Below are 19,764 nucleotides of genomic sequence, written 5' to 3'. Positions count from 1 at the left end.
GGTTGCGGGATCGAATCCTCCTGTGTGGAGTTTGCATGTTCTCCCTGTGCTTGCGTAGCTCCAAAAACTGAACAGGAACTTGTTTTTTTTTTTTTGAAATTTGCCTCGTCCTTTCATAATAAAAGCATCCGTCGCAAACTCAGCCTGGTGTCCTTCCTTCAATCACAAAAAGCTCAACAATTGGAAAATACAAACATATCCTTAATCAGTGATTGAACTGAGTTAAAGTGCTACAAATGTACTTTATTTTGAAAAGACTATGGGTAGTATCCCCCCGATAACGAATTTGGAAGAGCGGTCGTCGATTCAAAGAAACCGCAGCTCCGAAAACTGAACGGGAACTTGTCTTTTTTAGAAATTTGGCTTTCATAATAAAAGCAGACGTCGCAAACTCAGCCTGCCGTCCTTCCTAGCATTTACAAACACAAGTGAAGAAAATGTCAGATAACAAAGAAGTCCATTCGATATGATTTTATTGCCGGCCCCGAAACGAAAAAGAAACCGTGGCGTTGGAAATCTGAAATATTCTGCACCTGGTTTCCTTTTTGGGGGGGTGGGCGGGTCCGGCCACGCCCTCTCACTTCACTTTGACCACGTCCGCGGACGCCATTGGCTCGTCCTCTTTCACGGCCCCGCCCCCTCCCGGGAGGCGGCAGGCGCTTTGATGGTCTCGCCAATCCTGCGGAGTCAATCGTTTGTTTTGACGCTTTACGAAAGGGAAAAGCAAAAGCGCGATAACCGTGGAAACAAAGCTCGCCGTTATCAAGAAATATGAAGAGGACGCACGATCGGCTACCCTCGTTAAGGCGCGTGGCCTAACCGATGGTCAATCGATACCCTTATCAAAATAAGCAATCGATTAAAGCCGATCGGTCTTCTAATTTGTTTTGCAAATGGTCTTGCCGATATGCTAAAGGGAGAAACAAAAACAAGCTTGTGATTTGCCAAATATAAGAACGGCTACCCCCGTAAAAGAATTTGCAAGGTTGTGCTATAAAATACGGTATTTTTTGCACCGTGGCTCCCCACGCTTGCGTCGACGCTAAAAGGAGAAGCAAAAACATTTTGAAGAAGCCGCGTGAATCGTTACCCTTGCCGAGTTGCGTGGCTGTTAACAACCGACGATCGAGTTTATTAAAAATGAAAAGGCGCGAAGCCAAAAAATCTTCTCGTTAGTTTAGCAAAGGGGCCTAAGACTCGCGATGACGCTAAAGGGAGAAGAAAAACACGCTTACCGTAGAAATAATGCTTATCGAGAGATACGGAGAAGGCAAATAAATGGCGACCTCGGGAAAGAATTCTCGAAGAATCGAATACTGAGTTTTTTGTACGATATCCGTTCGTCATGGGTTAAGAGGCTTGCAGTGTTGCTAAAAGTACAAGCAAAACCATGCTCATCGTGGAAACGAAGCTTATTATTATCAGCTATTATGAAGCGTCATAAGTTGCGAGAATAAGGAAACAATTTGAGTAAAAAAGTGTTTTATGGGCATGACAGTCCAAGTTTTGAAATGAGTTTTCATTTGAATCCGTCATTCCCTCTCCCCTATGCATCCACCCGCTACTCCACTGAAACAGCTGAAGACACTTCATAACAGAGGTAAATCGTATGTATTTATGTTATTTAATAATAAGACAAGTACCGTATTTTCCGCACTATAAGGCGCACCTAAAAGCCTTTATTTTTTTTCAAAAGCTGACCATACGCCTTATAATACAGTGCGCCTTATATATGGATCAATATTAAGTCGCAACTAAGGCAAGCGGCCGCCGACTCGATTTTCCCCCGAAGGCGAAGTCGTCCGCGGTGTATGCTGGGATTTATATACTGGCGTTTCATTTCCAGACCAATGTGTCAATCATCATTTGAATCGGTCACTATAGGCTAAAGTTATTCTGAGGTAAAGGGGGCGGATCCTTTTGATCATTTACAGGCTCGCGTAGGCTAAAGGGGCGAAACAAAGCCTGCGATTGGCTGAAAAAGATGAATGTGAATCACACGTTGGGTCGCACTACAGCATGGAGAAAACATTTTTTACTGTTCTGTATTCGTAAATATTTGACTCTCCTGGATTGACTCCACTCACGGTTGTAAGAAGACCACGGTTACGTATCGTTATTGAAGGTGATGGCTGCAAGAGAACTTAGGTGAGCTACGCGGCTTTCTATTTTGCCGGTATCTTGTTTTAGAACGATCTCGATGTTTCTGTGACGAGTCTATTTTGAAACTCAATTCAATTCAAAGTGTTTCTCGTCATACGCACAGTAAAGAACCCCGTTTCCCTGCACAATCAAATTCTTACTTTGCTGTCCTCACTAAGAAATGTTTGGCATTTCTTGAATCCCAAGACTTGAAGCTTCCGAATGATATTTGGAAGGATGCATTTGAGTGATTGGTGACATCGAGACTGGGAGGTCGGTGGTTCGCGCCCCGGCCGAGTCATTCCTAAGACTTAAAAAGTGGTCGGCGGCGCCCTCTGTTGGCTGCGGCTGCATCGGCTCGCTACAACGGGTCAGGTGCAATCGACATTTCGTTCTGTGTACATTGTTACACAGAATGACAATACAAGGAAATTATTATTATTTTTATTATTATCGTACAGACACTGTTTCCGTATATGTCTTATGTATGGAAAATATAGGACCAAAAACTACTTTTTGGGGGTGCGCCCTATAACCCGGTGCGCCTTATAGTGGGGAAAACACGGTAGTACTTCTTCGCGATGACGCTAAAGGGAGAAGAAAAACATGCTATGCCACGCCCCCCACGGAAGAAGCCCCGCCCCCCGTCGTACACAGCGCCTTACCTTCCTCTGGCAAAAAACGGAGCAGTAGTTGACTTTCCGGCAGCCGGTGCATTCGCTCGGGGCCGCCCGGCCGCAATTCTCGCACGTCTGACGGAAACGCAAAGAAAAATCGGTCAAGGTTGCTCAAAACCAAAGAAAAATATTCTGGAATTTCATTTGAAGTGTTTTAAATGCAGGATGGGCTTCAGGGTGGGGACGGTTAAAGATGTAATCCCATACAATTACTAGTTACCTCTTAAACTGTCCTTGGTAACCATGATGATGTCATTCCATTACTTTGAATGACTCTATTCCTACATATGCTAAAGACAAAATAAACATAAAATAAACAATGTCACCTTGATAAAGAACGGGAGGAACCCGAGGTCAGGTAGTTGCTCGTCGTCCTCCAAAATCGTGCTCGTTGATCGGAAAACACAAGAACGAAACGACGCATCCGATCGGTTTGAACGCGATGACATGAACGCAGGAAACGGATTCGATCGGTTTGGACAGGAATCACATGTTTAAATGCGGTGTATCATGTTGGCCGCTAGATGGCGTGCGAGTATAATAAATGATCAATAAGGGTAGGGAAACTTTGTAAACGCAAAACATCATCTCCAAACAGAAGAGCAGCTTCAGCGACAGACTGCCGTCACAGTCTTGTTCCACGGACGGACTGAGATGATTTCTTCCTCATGCCATGAGGCTCTTTAACTCCACCCGGGGGAGTCAAAGCCCACATGAAACCCAACCCCCACATTTGCATTTTACCCTATTTCTATGACATTTTCTGTAGCACTATTTAATTACTCTATATCAACACGTTATATTATTATTTCTGTATTCTATTTTCTTTTATGAGTATTTTATTTTTTAACACAAGGATACTGCCGGAAGTGGGAATTTCCCGACAGGGATGAATAAAGTATCTATCCATCTATCTAAGTTCTAAGCACATTTAAAAACTTTCGGTTTTAGTTCACATGAATATAAAAAAGATTTGAAACGGGCAAAATGAAACCCTGGGATGTCTTGTGTCCAAATTTCACTTGTTTGAAATGGGAAATTAGGATATAAATGTGCCTTTTATACTCTTTATATACTCTTCTACTTTTATATACATTTCTATAGTATACTCAATGGGTGTGTGGTTTTGCGATTTCACTTGTGTTCAGAGGCAAGCACGTTCAAGGTCACCAAAGCACGTGTCTCTCATTAAAAAGCTAGAACTTGAAAAGCTACTAACATTTTCTCAGGCTACTCCTCATGCATCTCGGGGCCTGCTATCTGTTGGTTTTCGGTCCAGGAAGCCCGCTCAAGAGCTTGCCCCCTAAAGTTACAGAGACGCGTTGTGTTTACAAAGTTTCCCACCCTTATTGCTCATTTATTATACTCGCACGTCATCTAGCGACCAACACGATACACCGCATTAAACATGTGATTCCTGTCTAAACCAATTCGATCCGTTTCCTGTGTTCATATAATCACGTTTAAACCGATTCATTCTTGTGTTTTCCAATCAAAGAGCCTCCTGCCAGAGGCGGAGCCCGGTTTTCCTTATCGAGAACCTAAATCTCCGACTCAGAGTGTGTCTTTTCTTCAATCTCAAATTTGAACCTTCACACAAACCTCTTGAAAATATTCTCATCTTCCCAGACATGTAAAAGCTTCTTACAATAGAAGAAAACAGTAACGGTTTGGCCCTTTTGAACACCAACTCGCTGCTAAATACAAGAAGACATTCCCGTTGACTGAATCTCCCTGAATGCATCACAAACTGTTGAAACTGCAGGCTAACTCTTATTCGACTCAATGAATAAATCCATACCCCAAAAAAAGAGCTTTTGCCTGCATCACAGTGTGACAAACACGCAAGGTCATCATAATGGGTTGACTCATTCAGGGCCAAACATGTATTTTTGGACGTCATTTGGGATTTTTTTTCCCACCGATATTCCCAAAAATAAAGAACTCCTAGAAGAACAATGAGTGTAAAAATGATAGGAAACATATTTGAAGATTTGCAGAGTTTCAGTAATTCATTCCATGTGCAAAAAGTATTTTCAAGTCATTTCCATTTTGCCTGCGTACGTTCCAAACTTGTATTAAATGCTAGAAAAGACGCATTTGGCCCTTTAAACCTACCATTTCAGTTACGTTGAAAATCTTCAAAAAACATTCTTGGAAAGTTTTGGTTTTTTTCCCGAATAATTTCAATTGAATGTTTAACAAAATTGACCGAAAAAAATGTACATTTGGCTTTTCGATCGTTTGTTTTGTTTTTGCAAAGAGCTGGTGAAAAAAAAACACAATGTGAAAAATATCTTGGGCGCCGAATGAGTTAATACAATGTGCGCGCACGTTGTGTGTCATCCTCATCTCTCTCTGTCTCTCTAGCGTCAGTGATTGAAATTTGTCTATCGGCTTTATGTTTTTATAATTTTAGTTTTCGATCAAATTAATTATTGCTTATTTTAACCCCTTAACAATCCCTTTGTCTTAAAATCCCAATCCAAGACGTACCCGAATGCTATTCTTGAACCGTTTTTGCTCTCTTGAATGGGAACACTTTCAATGTTTTGTCCCTAATTCGAGTGCTGCTGACATCGAGTCATCCGAGTCGGAACACACACGGTTTTTGTTCCTGCCCGATTTTTTTTCTTTTGCAATCGTACGCCTGCAAAAGAGTGTCTTTCTTAGCTGGAAAACAATGAGGACAATAGCTTGGTCCTTGGTCAAATTGGATGACAATCTGGAAAAACTAAACACGGTATTTTACACATTTTTCTAAAAGTATGTTTAGGCACGTCTCAAAATGACCGGTTGGAGATGACCAATGCACAGTTCTAAAACCTCTGAAACCGAGTATTTGACGCCGGCCAACTCTTAGACATTGTGAAAGAGTTGTAAACGTTTGACTTTTCTTTCCGCGTCAATGTCACCATGGTGCACATTCGAGCGTCATAACGGTGCGTATCAACGGATTTATTTGCAGCTTTGATTTAAATACACGTGATATTTTTTTTAACTGTCAGCATTACCGTGCGTTTTGGAGTTTCGGGCTGATGGTGATGTTTCAGTAACGAGTCTATTTCGAAACGGTCAGCGTCGTCTCGAGAGTCGAGCTTACATTGACGATGATCTCGGCGAGGTCGCCGCCGCGTTTAGCTTGCGCGTCGTCCGTGGCCTGAAATGTGACCTGGCTCTGGAAGGACTGACCGAGGGCACACTGAACACAAAGACAGGCGATAAGTTGGCAGCTTCGAGTGCCCCTGGACTAAAATCGGTGGGGACGTCCCTAACCTCCTTTCGGGGCCCTTTGGCGTCCCCCTTGGCCTGCTCGATCAAGGTCTTGAGCTGCTGCACGTTGGCCAGGAGGACGTTTGCCATCTCCTCCAGGGTCCGCAGAGTACTTTTGGGGGGGCTGGTCGAGAGCGGCGGCGGCCCCGCGCTCAGGGCGGCCCCCGCGACCGCCCCCACCTCCAACGCGCCCACCAGGGAAGCGGAGGGCGACGCCACCGCCATCTTGACCTGGGGGGACAGCGCCAAGGCCGGTAAGGCCGTCAGCACTGACGGGACAAAATCCTCAGTTCCACTTTGACACATCGATACGCGTTCGGAACGGACGACGAGGCGCTCTAAAGATGGGAATAGGTGAGTCCTGAAACCGGCTCTAAATAGCCGTGAGAAAAGCGATATATACTTTTAGAATAAAGTGTCAAACACGGCATACCTGTGGCGCTCCAGGGCTCCATGCCCTCACAAACTGGCGCATTTTCCCTTACAAAATCATCTTACACCATATTCTTTATTTCGAACATGTTTATTGATGTCGTTTAACATGTTATATTGTCCATGTGTTTCGTTATATCATATATGATGGCGGCGCGTTGTGCAGACGCTGCGGCTCGGGCTCCAGTTCGTCTTTTGTTTTTCAGTGTCCCCCGATCCCTCATATTTTCCCTTCGACTCCCTTCGCATTTACAATAATATCCGCTACGTCCCGAGGGATATACAGAGACCACCGGATCTCCTTGGAAGATTTGCCCGCCTGCCGACAACGACGGAGCAAAGGCTGAGCTAAGAAGGCGACCGCACAGACCAGCGCTCCCAAGCATGTTCAACCAACGCCAGATCCATCCGTCCACAATGAGTGAATTGAGCTGCGGATCGCCACCGACAACGTCCGGAATTGGAGGATTTTTTTTGTCATCACGGAGTCTTGGCTTTCCCGACGCCGCATTACATCACCGGCTCGAAAGAAACGAAGACTCCGGTAAAAACAGGGGTTGGAGACTACGCGCTACAATAATAGCCAAACCATTGACACACACTGCTCACTCGATATGGAGTTTCTAGCAGTATCGCGCAGACCCTTCTATGTACCGGGAGAGTTAACTGTGGTCTTTGTGCTTGCTGTTTACCGTATTTTCCGCACTATAGGGCGCACCGGGTTATAGGGCGCACCCCCAAAAAATAGTTTTTGGTCCTATATCTTCCATAGATAAGGCGCACCGGATTATAAGGCGCTACAATGGGAACGTCGACTAAACAGTCAGATGATTCAGTCCAACTGATTCCCCCCTTAACGTTCCCAAAGCTTGCAAAGAAGCAAATACGTGTCGTAGACACGTGCGGATGCGGTGTCCGTACGATGTCATTTAAATGCGTCATTTCAAATATCATTCGGAAGGTTGAAGTCTTGGGATTCAAAAAATGCCAAACATTTCTATGCTTCTATTTTCTTTTTCGCTCACATCTTTACTGTGCATATGACAATAAACACTTGGAATTGAGTTTCATTCACTCAACTCATCACAGCAACATCAAGATGGTTCTAAAACAAGATACCGGGAAAATATAAAGCCGCATAACTCACCTAAGTTCTCACGTTCAATAATGATACGCAATCATGGTCTTCTTACAACCGTTGGTGAAGTAAATCCAGGAGAGTAAATTATTTGCAAATACAGACTAATAAAACATGTTTCTTTATGGTGTACTTTAGCAAGCTTGCTAAGCTTGCTACGCCATTGCTAAACTCGGCCAATTGCAGGGTTTGTTTTGGCCATCTAGCCAATCTGAGGCTCCGAATAACTTCAGCCAATAGCGATCGATTCAAATGATGATTGACACATTGGTTAGCCAATGAAACGCCGGTATATAAATCCCAGCATACACCGCTGACTACTCCACGTTCGGGGTAAAATTGAGTCGGCAGCTGTTGAGTAAGTTGCAAGACCTTGCGAATTTAATATTGAGCCATATATAAGGCGCACTGTGTTATAAGGCGCATGGTCAGCTTTTGAAAAAAATTAAGACTTTTAGGTGCGCCTTATAGTGCGGAAATTACGGTACTTTCCACCGCTAACCGTTTCACCGGATGTTAACGTTAGCATAGCGCTAAATCTCCTGCCCGCTGCTATCAATAAACAGCAGCTTGCACACCCCGACGGAGCTTTATCGTCGACGGCGACTTTAATCGGGCATGTTTATGGACTGTACTCCCAAATCCATTCAATTGTGGACTGAGCGATTCGGAAAAACACTGGACTATGTGTAATGTAAGATCAAACATTCGGTTGTATCCGGCAACTCTGTTTGACCCTCACCCCCCCTCATCACTGCCCCCCACCTGAACCGTTACTCTGTATGCAATTGAATTGAATCGTATCCACTGTATTTTCCAGTATACGAGGCGCACTTTGGAATTTCTGACACATGTGAGGTTTTGAGATGCGCTTTATAGTTTGGAAAATACGGTATCTGAACAGACAAGAAACAAAAACGCTACAGAATCGAGAGATAGAAGAAAAATACCTGCCGCGTCGGCGTAGACTTTGCCGTGCGCCGTGGCGTCCGAGAGGATGGCGGCGGCGACGGCGGCGTCGTTTCCGGGGGCTCGCTCGAAGGTCAGCGTGCCCGACGGCGCCATCTGGCCCATGGGCGTCACCGTGACTGAACGCCGTTCAGAATAGAGTGAAACCCCGGAAAAAGCGGAGGAGGGATCGGACGGACTCACAAGTGGTTCCCGGGCCGAGCGTGATGTTTTTGCCGGCAGGGGTTTCCTTTTTGGCAGGGACGGGGGCCAGCTCCGCTTCCTTCCGTCTTCGTTTGTACGGGACGAAAAGACGCACCGGCCCGTTCTGACCAGAAGTCGATGGACGGAATCAGAGAAGCCGTTCTTGATGAAAAAAAGAAGAAAGGAAGGGAGGTACCATTGTGATGTTCTCAGCTTCCAGGGAGTCTCCGTCCTGTGAAAGGAAAAGTTGTGAAAAGCGGGCACAACAAACGTCTGCCCCCATAGACAAAATGGGCATTTTCTTGCTCATTTGGAGCATTTTCTTTCATTTCTGGTGTTGATGGTATTAAGTAAGCTTAAACTATTTCCTCAAAAGTCTGTATTTCTAACCAGATGGTATCACGTTTCTCGGTTTCAAATATTGGTAGCGCCCAAAGGGGCCTTTCTTTCTTCTTTGTCTTTGTTCTACTTCAAGAAAATACAGTTTGGTGGGGGAAGGGCCCCCAGAGTAAAGAAGCACGGCCAGGGAGACGGACGCAGGTGAGTTCCTCCTCTCCGGGCCCCTACCCCTCCATAACTGCAGTTGTAAAAAGTCAAATGCCTGGTGTATCTTTTTTAGCGTTAGCCAACTTTGAAAATAGCTCTCCCACATGTAAGTGGTCAATTTAGACCCCACAATGGTCACCGGCGGTGAGGGATGCTGTCCTCAATCCCTCCAAAACGTCTTCCTTTTGAGGAAGCAGAGCATGGGGGCTCTGAGGTGGGTGGTTAAAACGCGCCTCGGTGGCACGGCCCCTGGGGTGGATGAGATCCGCCCGGGGTTAATTAAGGCTTTTTGATGTCGTGTCAGCCGTGACACGCCTCCGAGACATTGCGTGGACATCAGGGACAGTAACTCTGGACTGGCCCTGGCAGACGAGGCGGTGGTTCCCCTTTTCAAGAAAGGTGACTGTGTATTCTGACTACAGGTAAATCACACTTCTCAGCCTCCCTCGGTAAGGTCTTTCCGGGGCTACTGGAGAGGAGGGTCCGTCGGGAAGTCGAACCTCGGATCCGAAAGGAGCAGCGTGGTTTTCGTCTAGGCCGTGGAACCGTGGACCAGCTCTACACACTCTGCAGGGTCCTTGAGGTTGCACGGGAGTTTGCCTTTTAGGTCTACAACGACTTGGAGAAGGCATCATGCGGACCCAGTACCGGTCTGTCGTGGTGAAGAAAGAGCTTAGCCAAAAAACAAAGCTCTCAATTTAGCGCTCGATCATCTATGGTCATGAACTTTGGGTCATGACACAAAAAACAAGATCCTGGATACAAGCGGCCGAAATGAGTTTCCTCCGCAGAGTGTCTGGGCTCTCCCTTAAAGATAAGGTGAGAAGCTCAACTCAGTGTAGAGCCGTTGCTCCTCCGCATTGAGAGGAGCCAGTTGAGGTGGCTCGGGCATCTGATAAGGATGCCTCCTGGACACCTCCCTCGGGAGGTGTTCCGGGGATGTCCTACCGGCAGGAGGCCCCGGGGGTGACCCAGGACACGCTGGAGAGACTACGTTTCTAGTGTGGCTCTCTCAATTTATTACAAAATATTTTAGCTTTTTTGAACGCTCTTTGGGTCCAAAAGGTTCCCGACCCATGCTTTACACAAACAATGGCGACCGGATGATGAGGTCGGTGAATCACATCAGGAGGCTTCTTCTGCTCCTGGTATCCATGGAAACCAGTACCGATTCATCCGGCTTCCCCTAAAAATTGTGATTGTATTTCAACCATTGTTTGTGTCGGTGTATTAGGTTGAGGGAATGTTAACGTCTTATTGAAAAGTGCCGTACAAATACATTTGATTTAAAAAAAAAAAAAAAAAAGAAGTGTGATGTGGCACAAAGAAGCAGGGCACGGCTCACCAATCCCGCATCGTCGCAGCAGGCCGAGCACGTACAGGAAGCGGCGTGCGGGTTCAGGATGCGGTCCTGGATTCACCAGAACAGAGCGTTAGCCGGACACTGGTTAGCGTTAGCGGCGAGCTCAAGGAGACCTGGATCAGGCAGAGCAGAGGTCGGCCTCCGTAGCGGATGCTCCTCTTCCAGTCTTTGCTGCTGGCGCGACCCGCCACGCTCTCAAACTCCGTCGGCGTCAACCAGCGACGATTGTGCTTGATGCAACGGCCTTTGCCGCCTGCAAAACCAAAAAAAAACAACAACTCCAGGATTAGTTCTCGTGTTTTAGGGCAGAAGAATAGGACCATAAATGAGCAAAATGATCTTATATGAGCAAGATTGTGTGTGTTAGTAGTATCACATAACATACATCCAAAAGGAAAATCAAATTGGATATACTTTTAGTGCTACGTGACATGAGCTGGTACGATAGAGTTTGCGGGTGGATGCAGAAGGGCATGGAGTTATAGGATTATAAAATAAACTGATTTTAAAGCTTCAAATTCATTATATACAAAACATTCTGCACAGATGAAATGATAAGGCACGATACAAATTACAAATAACAAATTTGAACCAATAGCAGCATGTTTTCGTTTGTCTTTTTTTTTGTCAGAAAAAGAAAAATATGCGCATAAAAATATGAACTGTTTTGCATTCATTTGACAGACAACTTAATGGTGGGAAGGGATAGGGCAGGGAGAGTGTTGAAAGTCCTAACAGCCTGATGTCCTTAAAAGATGTATTTTTCTTCAAAGGGACACTTTGTCATATTTAACCACAACATTTTAAGTCATGTTCATGTGTATAGCCATTGATCACAAAGTCTCAAAAAGCAACAGAGAAATGACTTCAAAAGAGATTGAGAAACACGGTATAGACGTTTTGCTGCCATTTTAATTTGTATTTTACACCCAAAACTTGCTAAGAAAAACAAACCTCATAAATATATTATGGTATATATTTGTCTTGTTATTATCACCATCAAAATTGTGATTGTAGGAAAAAAACTACAATGGTCATATTCTCATTACAACCATGTTGTATTAATTCAAATTGAAATTCATTTTCTTCAATGACCAAGTTCTCGTTTTTATTCACTTCACTTGCGGGAAGTCGTTTTAGAGCCTTCGCAAGCTTTTTGGATAGCAGCAAGATGGCCAACAACGAGCGAGTCTCATATTATGTCCAAAAAAATGCTCATTTATCGGAGAGTTCGTGGTGTATTGCTCACTAAATGAATTCTCTTTCTCGATGACGTTTTTTGACCACCGGGAGCTAAAAAAATCCACAGAGCTCGTTTAAGATCAAGAAAATATGTTGTCTTCGGGAACCCAAATAATCCGCAAAGAGTCATTGAATGTGTTTTTTGTCATACGAGCAAATTGCAAAAGAAGTCCTCCATTTTTCATTGTGGAGAAATTGCTACATGAGGGTGATTTCATGACACAGTAAAGCGTCACGGCTGTCCCACACAATGCTACGACTATTGACGTGATTGTGAGACTTCACACCATCGCGTGACTAAGACACGACAGTGTGGCTATTCTATGGTGAAGGGAGTCACTATATGACACATCATTGTGGGTACAATATACTATAGAGTATATGACACCACATTGCAGGTTATACTGTGTGTTATGATATAGCGCTCTACGGCTATTTTCAGAAATATGATGTAACATGAATGGTCGTGGGTAACAGTGGAGTGTAGCTTGAAAAACATCGTGGCCATGCTTCAACACTATAGTGCAGGGGTCAGCAACCTTTTGGGTGTGGCGTGCCAATTTCAAATGTCCTTGTAAATCAGCGTGCCACACCAAGATTAATGATTTGCTCAGCATTTTTTATATCCAACAGAGTCAAGTCAAGTTTATTTCTGACGCCCTTAATCACAAAAATGTCTCAAAGGACTGCACAGGATTACAACGACATCATTACCTGATCTTAAACCAACATGCAGGCAAGGAACAACCCAAAACCTCAGCGTGAGGAAAAAGAGAAACCTTGAGAAGGGACCTCACAAGTGGTATCCCCCTTTCAGGATGACCAGGGTGAATTACATTTAGCATTACAGTACACACACATAGTAAACACTAGGTAACATGTTGAAAATTTGCATGACAGCAGCGACGCCCCCAGCCTGTAAACTAGTCCAGAAAGTCTATGACGGCCACGACGCAGCTTCCCATCTCTGCCAGCTGGTCCGTGCAGGAGTTCACATGCTTCAGGTCAAACGCTGGTCCGCTGACTCATCTCAAATCAAGAGCTGTCGTTTTACCCCAATCCACATGGATATACATTGAAATCGTATATTCGACCCATTTATCTTCCACTTGTTCATTAATAAATTAAAAAAATGAATGTGAGCAACATGTGGAAAGGTCTGTAGACATCCATTACCACAAGACTCAACCAGAAACAACCCTTCTTCATCAACAATAAACTACAATCAACAAAACAAAAAAACAAGTGACATGGACAGCTAGCATACCATTCATCAATTATTGCAGATAATATCAAAACTTGAAACACACACGCACAGACGCTTCTTTAATAGATTTGCCATCGATAAATGTTTTTCCGTGGTATGCTATGCAGTGAGCGATGTGACAGATAGCTTCAGCGGTGGTGTTTTTAGCAGTGGCAAAGGTTTTCAGGGTCTGCGTTTGTTTGCCGTACCTGGACACAGCGCGTTTTAATGTCTCCGCCATGTCAGACTCATCCTTGAATTGATCTCGTCATGAAGTTTAACACTTGATGCGCGAGGTACAACGCTCTCGAAACTCAATGCACAGACAACGCGGTCATTTTTTTTACAAAAAGCTCCCGTCGTCCGTCCGCGCCGGCTCAAAGGAACGAGATTTTTTCGCTGGAGGAGCCGTCACGATTCATTTATTTATCGCGCGCCGGTGTTTCTGTGGCTGCGTTAAAACACGGATTTCCTCCTCTTCTCGTCGCCGCGCGTACACGCACTCATACACGAAGCAGAGGAGATGGGGCGCTACCGTAAAGCCTTTAGACAACACGGCGCGCAACTGAAAAGGACTCAATTTCAGGTAAAAATGCGCATTAAAAAAAAAGATCGTTATTATTTTGCCGTGCGCTCGCGTGCCACTGCTGGCATGCGTGTCATAGGTTGCCGACCCCTGCTATAGTGAAATGATTCCACCACATTGTGGGTATGACAATGAAAAGAATGGGGACACAAGATTTTGGGTAAACAGCAGAGTAGTGTGGGTGGAATAATCACACAACATTGTGGGTAAGCTTCACCATTGTGTGAATATTGATGACACGACATTTGGCCTATTTGTCACCCCATTTTGCAAATACTCCGGCGCTTCGTCACTCTCGCTGCTGCTGGACCTTGGCGCTGCTTTTGACACGGTGGAGCCTAATATCTTACTAGAACGGTTGGAAAAACGGATTGGTCTCTCAGGAACCGTTCTCTTATGGTTCAGACCCTAGCTCTCAGATAGGACGCACTGTGTTAAATAGGGTGAAATGACATCTGAGCCCTTTGGTGTTACCTGCGGTGTTCCGCAGGGTTCAGTACTTGGCCCCCTTCTTTTCATCATTGACATGCTTCCATGAGGTGATATTATTCGCAAGTATAATATCAGTTTCCATTGTGACGCAGATGACACTTAACTCTATCTCCCGATGGAGGAATCTGCCACACTAAATTGTGGAAATTTGGAGGCTTGCCTCACTGAGATAAATGAATGGATGTCACTCAACCTCTTGCGCATTAACTCTGAAAAGACTGAAATGCTCGTTATTGGTCCATCTAAATGCCGTGACTTGTTCTCAAAAACGTCTCTGAACATTGACAAATGTCATATCACCCAGAGTGACTCAGTCAAAAATTTAGGTTTCATATTTCACCCCGATCTGTCCTTTCAAACACGTGAAGAATATGACTAGAACAGCTTTCTTCCATCTTGGCAACATTGCTAAAATTGGTCCTATGCTGTCTCTGTCGGATGCGGAGATTATAATTCACTTCCCGTCTTGACTGTCATGTACTACTCTCCGGTCTCCCAAAGTCCAAAATCAAGAGCCTTCAGCTGGTACAAAATGCTGCAGCCAGGCTTTTAACCGAGACAAGAATGTTTGATCACATGACCCCGATTTCAGCTAACCTGCATTGGCTCCCTGTTAGCTTAAGATGTGATTTGAAGGTTCTGTTGGTATTATACAAAATCCTGCATGGGCTTGCTCCCTCATATCTTTCAGATTGAATTTCTTCCTATGTTCCGGTCCGGAGCCTTTGCTCTGAAAACGCCGGTCTACTCGTGATCCCAAAAGCCAAGAAGAAATACGTCAGTGGTTTCCATCGGGGGCCCGGTGCTGTGGAACGCTCTTCCCCCTGAGATTGGATCTGCAACCTCAGTGGAAATGTTTCAATCTAAGCTTAAAACACACTTCTACTCTATAGCATATGAATAACCTACATTTGATGTTGATAATATGTGTATTATTTGCCCTCATGTAGGTTTTAGATCAAGGGACGGTTTCAAAATAGTCTGTGGTTTGCAATAATCTGTGGTCTTTGCAGCCCTAGGAGTCTCTTTGTAATTAAAGGCCAAACATGACTTGACAATCTTGTGATATGACAGGACTTTGTGGGTAAACCGCACCATAAACTGGGTTAAAAATAATCACACAACATTGTGCTTTCCCATAGTGTGGATCTTGGGTTTACAACATGAGATTGTAAGAAGGAATTTGGTAATATGGCACCACCGTCGGTACAGAAAAGTTCAAGGGCCACAATGTTGTGAAAGACGCCAACACGAAGGCAGAAGGACACATACGGCATCCGACGGGCTCACCTGATCCGAGTCGGTTTTTGTAGAGGACGCCCACGCAGTTGCGGCATCGCACCGGTAGCTCGTTGTTGTACACCGAGCGGTTCCAGTTGTACCTGGAGCCCGGCTCTTTGTCCTGGCGTGGAGTCAGTGACCCGGGCGGAGTCGCTAAGCCTAAACGTTTGAATAGGAGGAGCCCGTGAGACACAAAACGCCCGCATTGACAAAAATCGCGTTTGATACCCGCGGAGAGGTCTGACGTGGACTTGAGGCCGCCTTGCTGGGCCACCGTGCCGTCGGTGTGGACCACGATCAGGGTCGTTTTCTGGCTGCTCAGACCCTCTGCCAGTTCCAGCGGGCTCCTACCGCTCTAGCATAAAAAACACAGACTCAAAGGCGCGTTCTACAGCAGTGTTTTTCAACCACTTTGCCGAGATATTGTCAGATGGGCCCGTGCGGTCTAGCGGCCGGCAGAGTATTCACGCACTACTTTTCCATACCATAGGCAGCCGCAGATAGCGAATTGTCTTATGCTTGGAGACTCGCGGATTAGTGAGCCAGGGATGCAGCGACAAGCAAGACGACGGTGAAAGTGATAGATATGTTTTTGAAGAGGACAAATGCCGACTCTGAACCGGACCGCGGACCAAATCGGACCCAAACTTTGCAATGATGTGTGGAATCACGTAATTCAGTGACTGGTGACATCGTACGGACACGTATTTGTTTATCTAAAGTCAGTCGGAACTTTAAGGGATTAAGGTACCGTATATTATTAAAACTCTTTCCGTGTACCGCCTTTTTTTATGAATATCTCACGTTTCAATGTGGGCACGTGCGGCTTATAGTCAGGTGTGGTTTATGCATGTGTAATGGGTGTAATAATAACTTTTGTTTTGTTGAAATTCCTGCTGAAATATGTTTGTATAGTGGGTCCTGCAATGACGAGTCCAACAGTGCCACCTGCTGGTATGGGGTAAGAATTAGGTTCATTTTATGACCGGAATGCGGATATTGTTAAGAGTCTCCAGCGCGCTGCTAACGGTCTTTAAGTGACAACATTAAAACCACAACTGACAAATCTTGCAACATACACAGTAATGTAATCGATGTTGTCAAGCTGTTTGGATTTATTTTTGTTTTGTTTCGGTCGCCATTTCTGTCAGTTTTGCCGTACGTTGTACTGGACTGAAATGCTCATTTCTTACGTGGATGTTGAGAGCCACATGGTGTGTGTATGTTGTGTCGCTCATTGCACACTGCTAACGTAACTAAAATAAAAGCCTCATCGTCCAGTCCAGCCTGAATGTGGATCCTTGGTGGGACGGCTACACCGCAGTTACACATGGACAAAATAGTTTTTCCTTTAAAACTGTACAGGGTGCAGCGTACAATCAAGTGCGCCCTATAGTCTGAATTTCACATTATATTGTTAATATAATTTTTTGTTTTTATTTTTTCAGCTGTTGGTGTCTTACGGGAAGAAATGCGTCTTGGCTCAAAACAGGTTGATAAAACACTGTTCTCGATGGTTATCTGCGTGTTCCGTACCAAAACGTGTTCCGGAAGGTGCCGCACCGCCTCTACCGGGCTGGTGAAAACGTCGGCGGCCGATTGGACGTCTTCCACCGCCACTGTAGAAACTTCTGCGTGGAGATTACAAATATGTCAGTAAATTCCCGGTGAAGGATTTTATACATTTGACGATAAAGGATTTTGTACGATCAAATACGAATTACATTTAAATGCAAAAGATATTCACTGGCTGAGCTGTGGGGCGAGGTCAATGCAACCTAGTAAAGAATGATGTTTACGGAAACTGGGGCAAAGATAAGATAATCAGCACTTCTCGACGCAGACGGCCCCGGTGACTTAGAAACGCTCGGGGATGTTTTGACCATTTCAGACATAGAGGCAAGGGGGCTTCCCTGGCACGCCCATGGGAGGAGCCGGCACACCATCTTGCGGGGAGACATGGGCCAATAAGAGAAAGCTAAAGGACTTCAGAAGAAGGCTTCGATGGAGTACACTTAGTTCTTCTGTTAGGGAAAATAAATCCGCCCCCGTGTGCAAATGTCGGCTTTCCTGTTCCTTTTTCTCTCAAGAAACGAGCGCGCATAAATTGTTGAGTGAATGTAGGTCATGTTTGGTGAATGGAGTCAGATAACTCATTCGAACAATTAGGTAAACGCTACTTTTTGATAATTAATTTCCAACAATATCAAATGACCTTTATATGTAAAAAATATTGCGAGGACAATGAGATCCCCACCCGACAACCTGAAACACCTAACGCAGAGACACACACAATGGTTAAAAGACGATCAAAATAAAATGATCAAATATGGTTTAGGGCAAGGCACAGACTAACCGTGTGAGGAAAGGCACCTGAGGGAGGCTCATCCACACTGATAGAGATGGCAGCGGATGGTTTTAGGATTTTCGGCCATCTAATACCTTACTGAATATTCTTATTTTTGTTTATTTAAGGTCATAAATTAGAAGTCAGTAAGCAGTGTGTAAAGTTGCTCAACCGTGACTGTTGAATGCTCGTCCTGGGATCAAGAGGTCCAAGGTTCGATTCCCGGCTCCTCCGTGGTATATGACAAAATGTCCTGAATCCCTAATGCCCCCTATAAGCAGGTAGGCGCTTTGCATGGCTGACTCCCTATTGGTGTGTGAGTGTGTGTGTGAATGGGTAAGTGTGAAGCACATTGTAAAGCGCTTTGGGAGGTCTTCAGTGACTTGAAAATCAATATAGAAATGCAAACCATTTAGCATCTTGATTATCCTCAAAACCTTTGGAGGCTGACTCCCTATTGGTGTGTGAGTTTGTGTGTGAATGGGTAAGTGTGAAACACATTGTAAAGCGCTATAGAAATGCAGACCATTTATAACTTATTATACATGCTACTGGATTTTAAATAGCGTAAAACATCAAATAAGTTGAACGAATGTGAAACCACATTTCCAATTTTGTGTAAAGCGACCAAAATACGTCAATTGGACAAACGTAAATACGAACTCGTCTGATTGAAAATGGTATCGTTGAGAAAAAGAGAGAAATGAACTGTTTGTTTTAAAAAAAAAATTTATATATCATGAATTAGTTGCGTCTGCTCTTGCTAGCAAGGCTATGTTGACTTAGCAAACTAGGCTAAGCTATCATAAGCTAACGTCGGTCGTCCTTACCCACGAAAGGCGACTCGTCGGGGTTCGGCAAAGCTTCGGTTCCCAGTTCGAGGTTCTCCGGAGCCGCCATCGCCGCCATCGCGGAGACTTCGGCTTCCGACTCGGTATCCGAAGCCGGGCGTCGGCTCGCTTCGTCCATCCCGAGCGCCTTCGTCGCCGATTCCGCTTCGTCCATTTCTTCCGGAAAAAATGCGCGACGGGAGCCGAATGGCGCCGGAAATTGACGGAAAAGAACGAGCGACGTCGATGTCATTTGGACTTTTTACACGCCCCCCAAAAATGGTCGCTTTTAGAATAAAGCCATTATTCCGGAGTTTTTTCCCCTCCAAGTTGATCTCCTATGCTTTTCATCTTTGTTATTACCTTTTCACTACCAGGGTTTGGAGGGTTACTTCAAAAAATTACAAGCTACCTGACGTCATCCTAATACCCTAATATTGCAGTAATTTGATTTCTTTTCAATTCACTTTATGTTGAATGACAAATATAAATGAATATAATTTTCCAAAACAAATGAACAGTGTAACCTTGAAAAATAGAGGAAACCAAGATCAAGTTGTCATCCCAACAAAAAGGGCTCCCATTTTAACCAAGTCATACAAAATATTAACCATGGCAGACAAGATATGCGGTTTTCATTCTCATTTAGAGCGCATTAAAACCCCAATATTCATCTTAAAGACAGTTGTGTTCTATTTTATGTCATGTTCTAATGAACAGAAACAGTTCTGAGATCATTTCTTCCTCAACTCCACCCGGGCCGGGGGGAGTCAAAGCCCACATGAAACCCCTATCCTACATTTGCATATGACCCTATTTTTTATGACAGTGTGTATTTTCCGTAGCACTATTTAAATAATTATATCAACACGTTATATTGGGTATTTTTGTATTCCATTTTTTTTAATTATTGTTTTATTTTTCATCACAAGGATACTGCTAGAAGTGTGAATTTCCCTTCGGGGATGAATAAATATCATTTAGGTCAAACACAGAGCTAAAAGTAAGTTTCCTCTC

At 44.5% G+C, this 19,764-nt stretch overlaps 1 protein-coding gene across 1 annotated transcript; it reads right to left on the bottom strand.

Annotated features, from left to right (window-relative positions):
- Positions 1 to 456: 456 nt before the first annotated feature.
- LOC148362035 (deformed epidermal autoregulatory factor 1 homolog) lies at positions 457 to 18,966 on the bottom strand. The gene is given in 13 exon segments (XM_088339450.1): positions 457 to 679; positions 2,808 to 2,894; positions 5,923 to 6,021; positions 6,096 to 6,361; positions 8,613 to 8,815; positions 8,817 to 8,938; positions 9,011 to 9,046; positions 10,706 to 10,771; positions 10,837 to 10,976; positions 15,580 to 15,729; positions 15,799 to 15,925; positions 17,107 to 17,201; positions 18,748 to 18,966. Coding segments are annotated over 13 exon segments (1,668 nt in total). The 5' UTR covers positions 18,923 to 18,966; the 3' UTR covers positions 457 to 577.
- Between the last annotated feature and the right edge of the window lie 798 nt (positions 18,967 to 19,764).

Source organism: Urocampus carinirostris, chromosome 7 (genome assembly GCF_059441175.1).
Source record: "Urocampus carinirostris isolate Australia breed hairy pipefish chromosome 7, RoL_Ucar_1.0, whole genome shotgun sequence".
NCBI classification, from domain to species: domain Eukaryota; kingdom Metazoa; phylum Chordata; class Actinopteri; order Syngnathiformes; family Syngnathidae; genus Urocampus; species Urocampus carinirostris.
The sequence above is the reverse complement of the archived record's forward strand: the minus strand, read 5'-3'. Positions and strand labels throughout refer to the sequence as shown.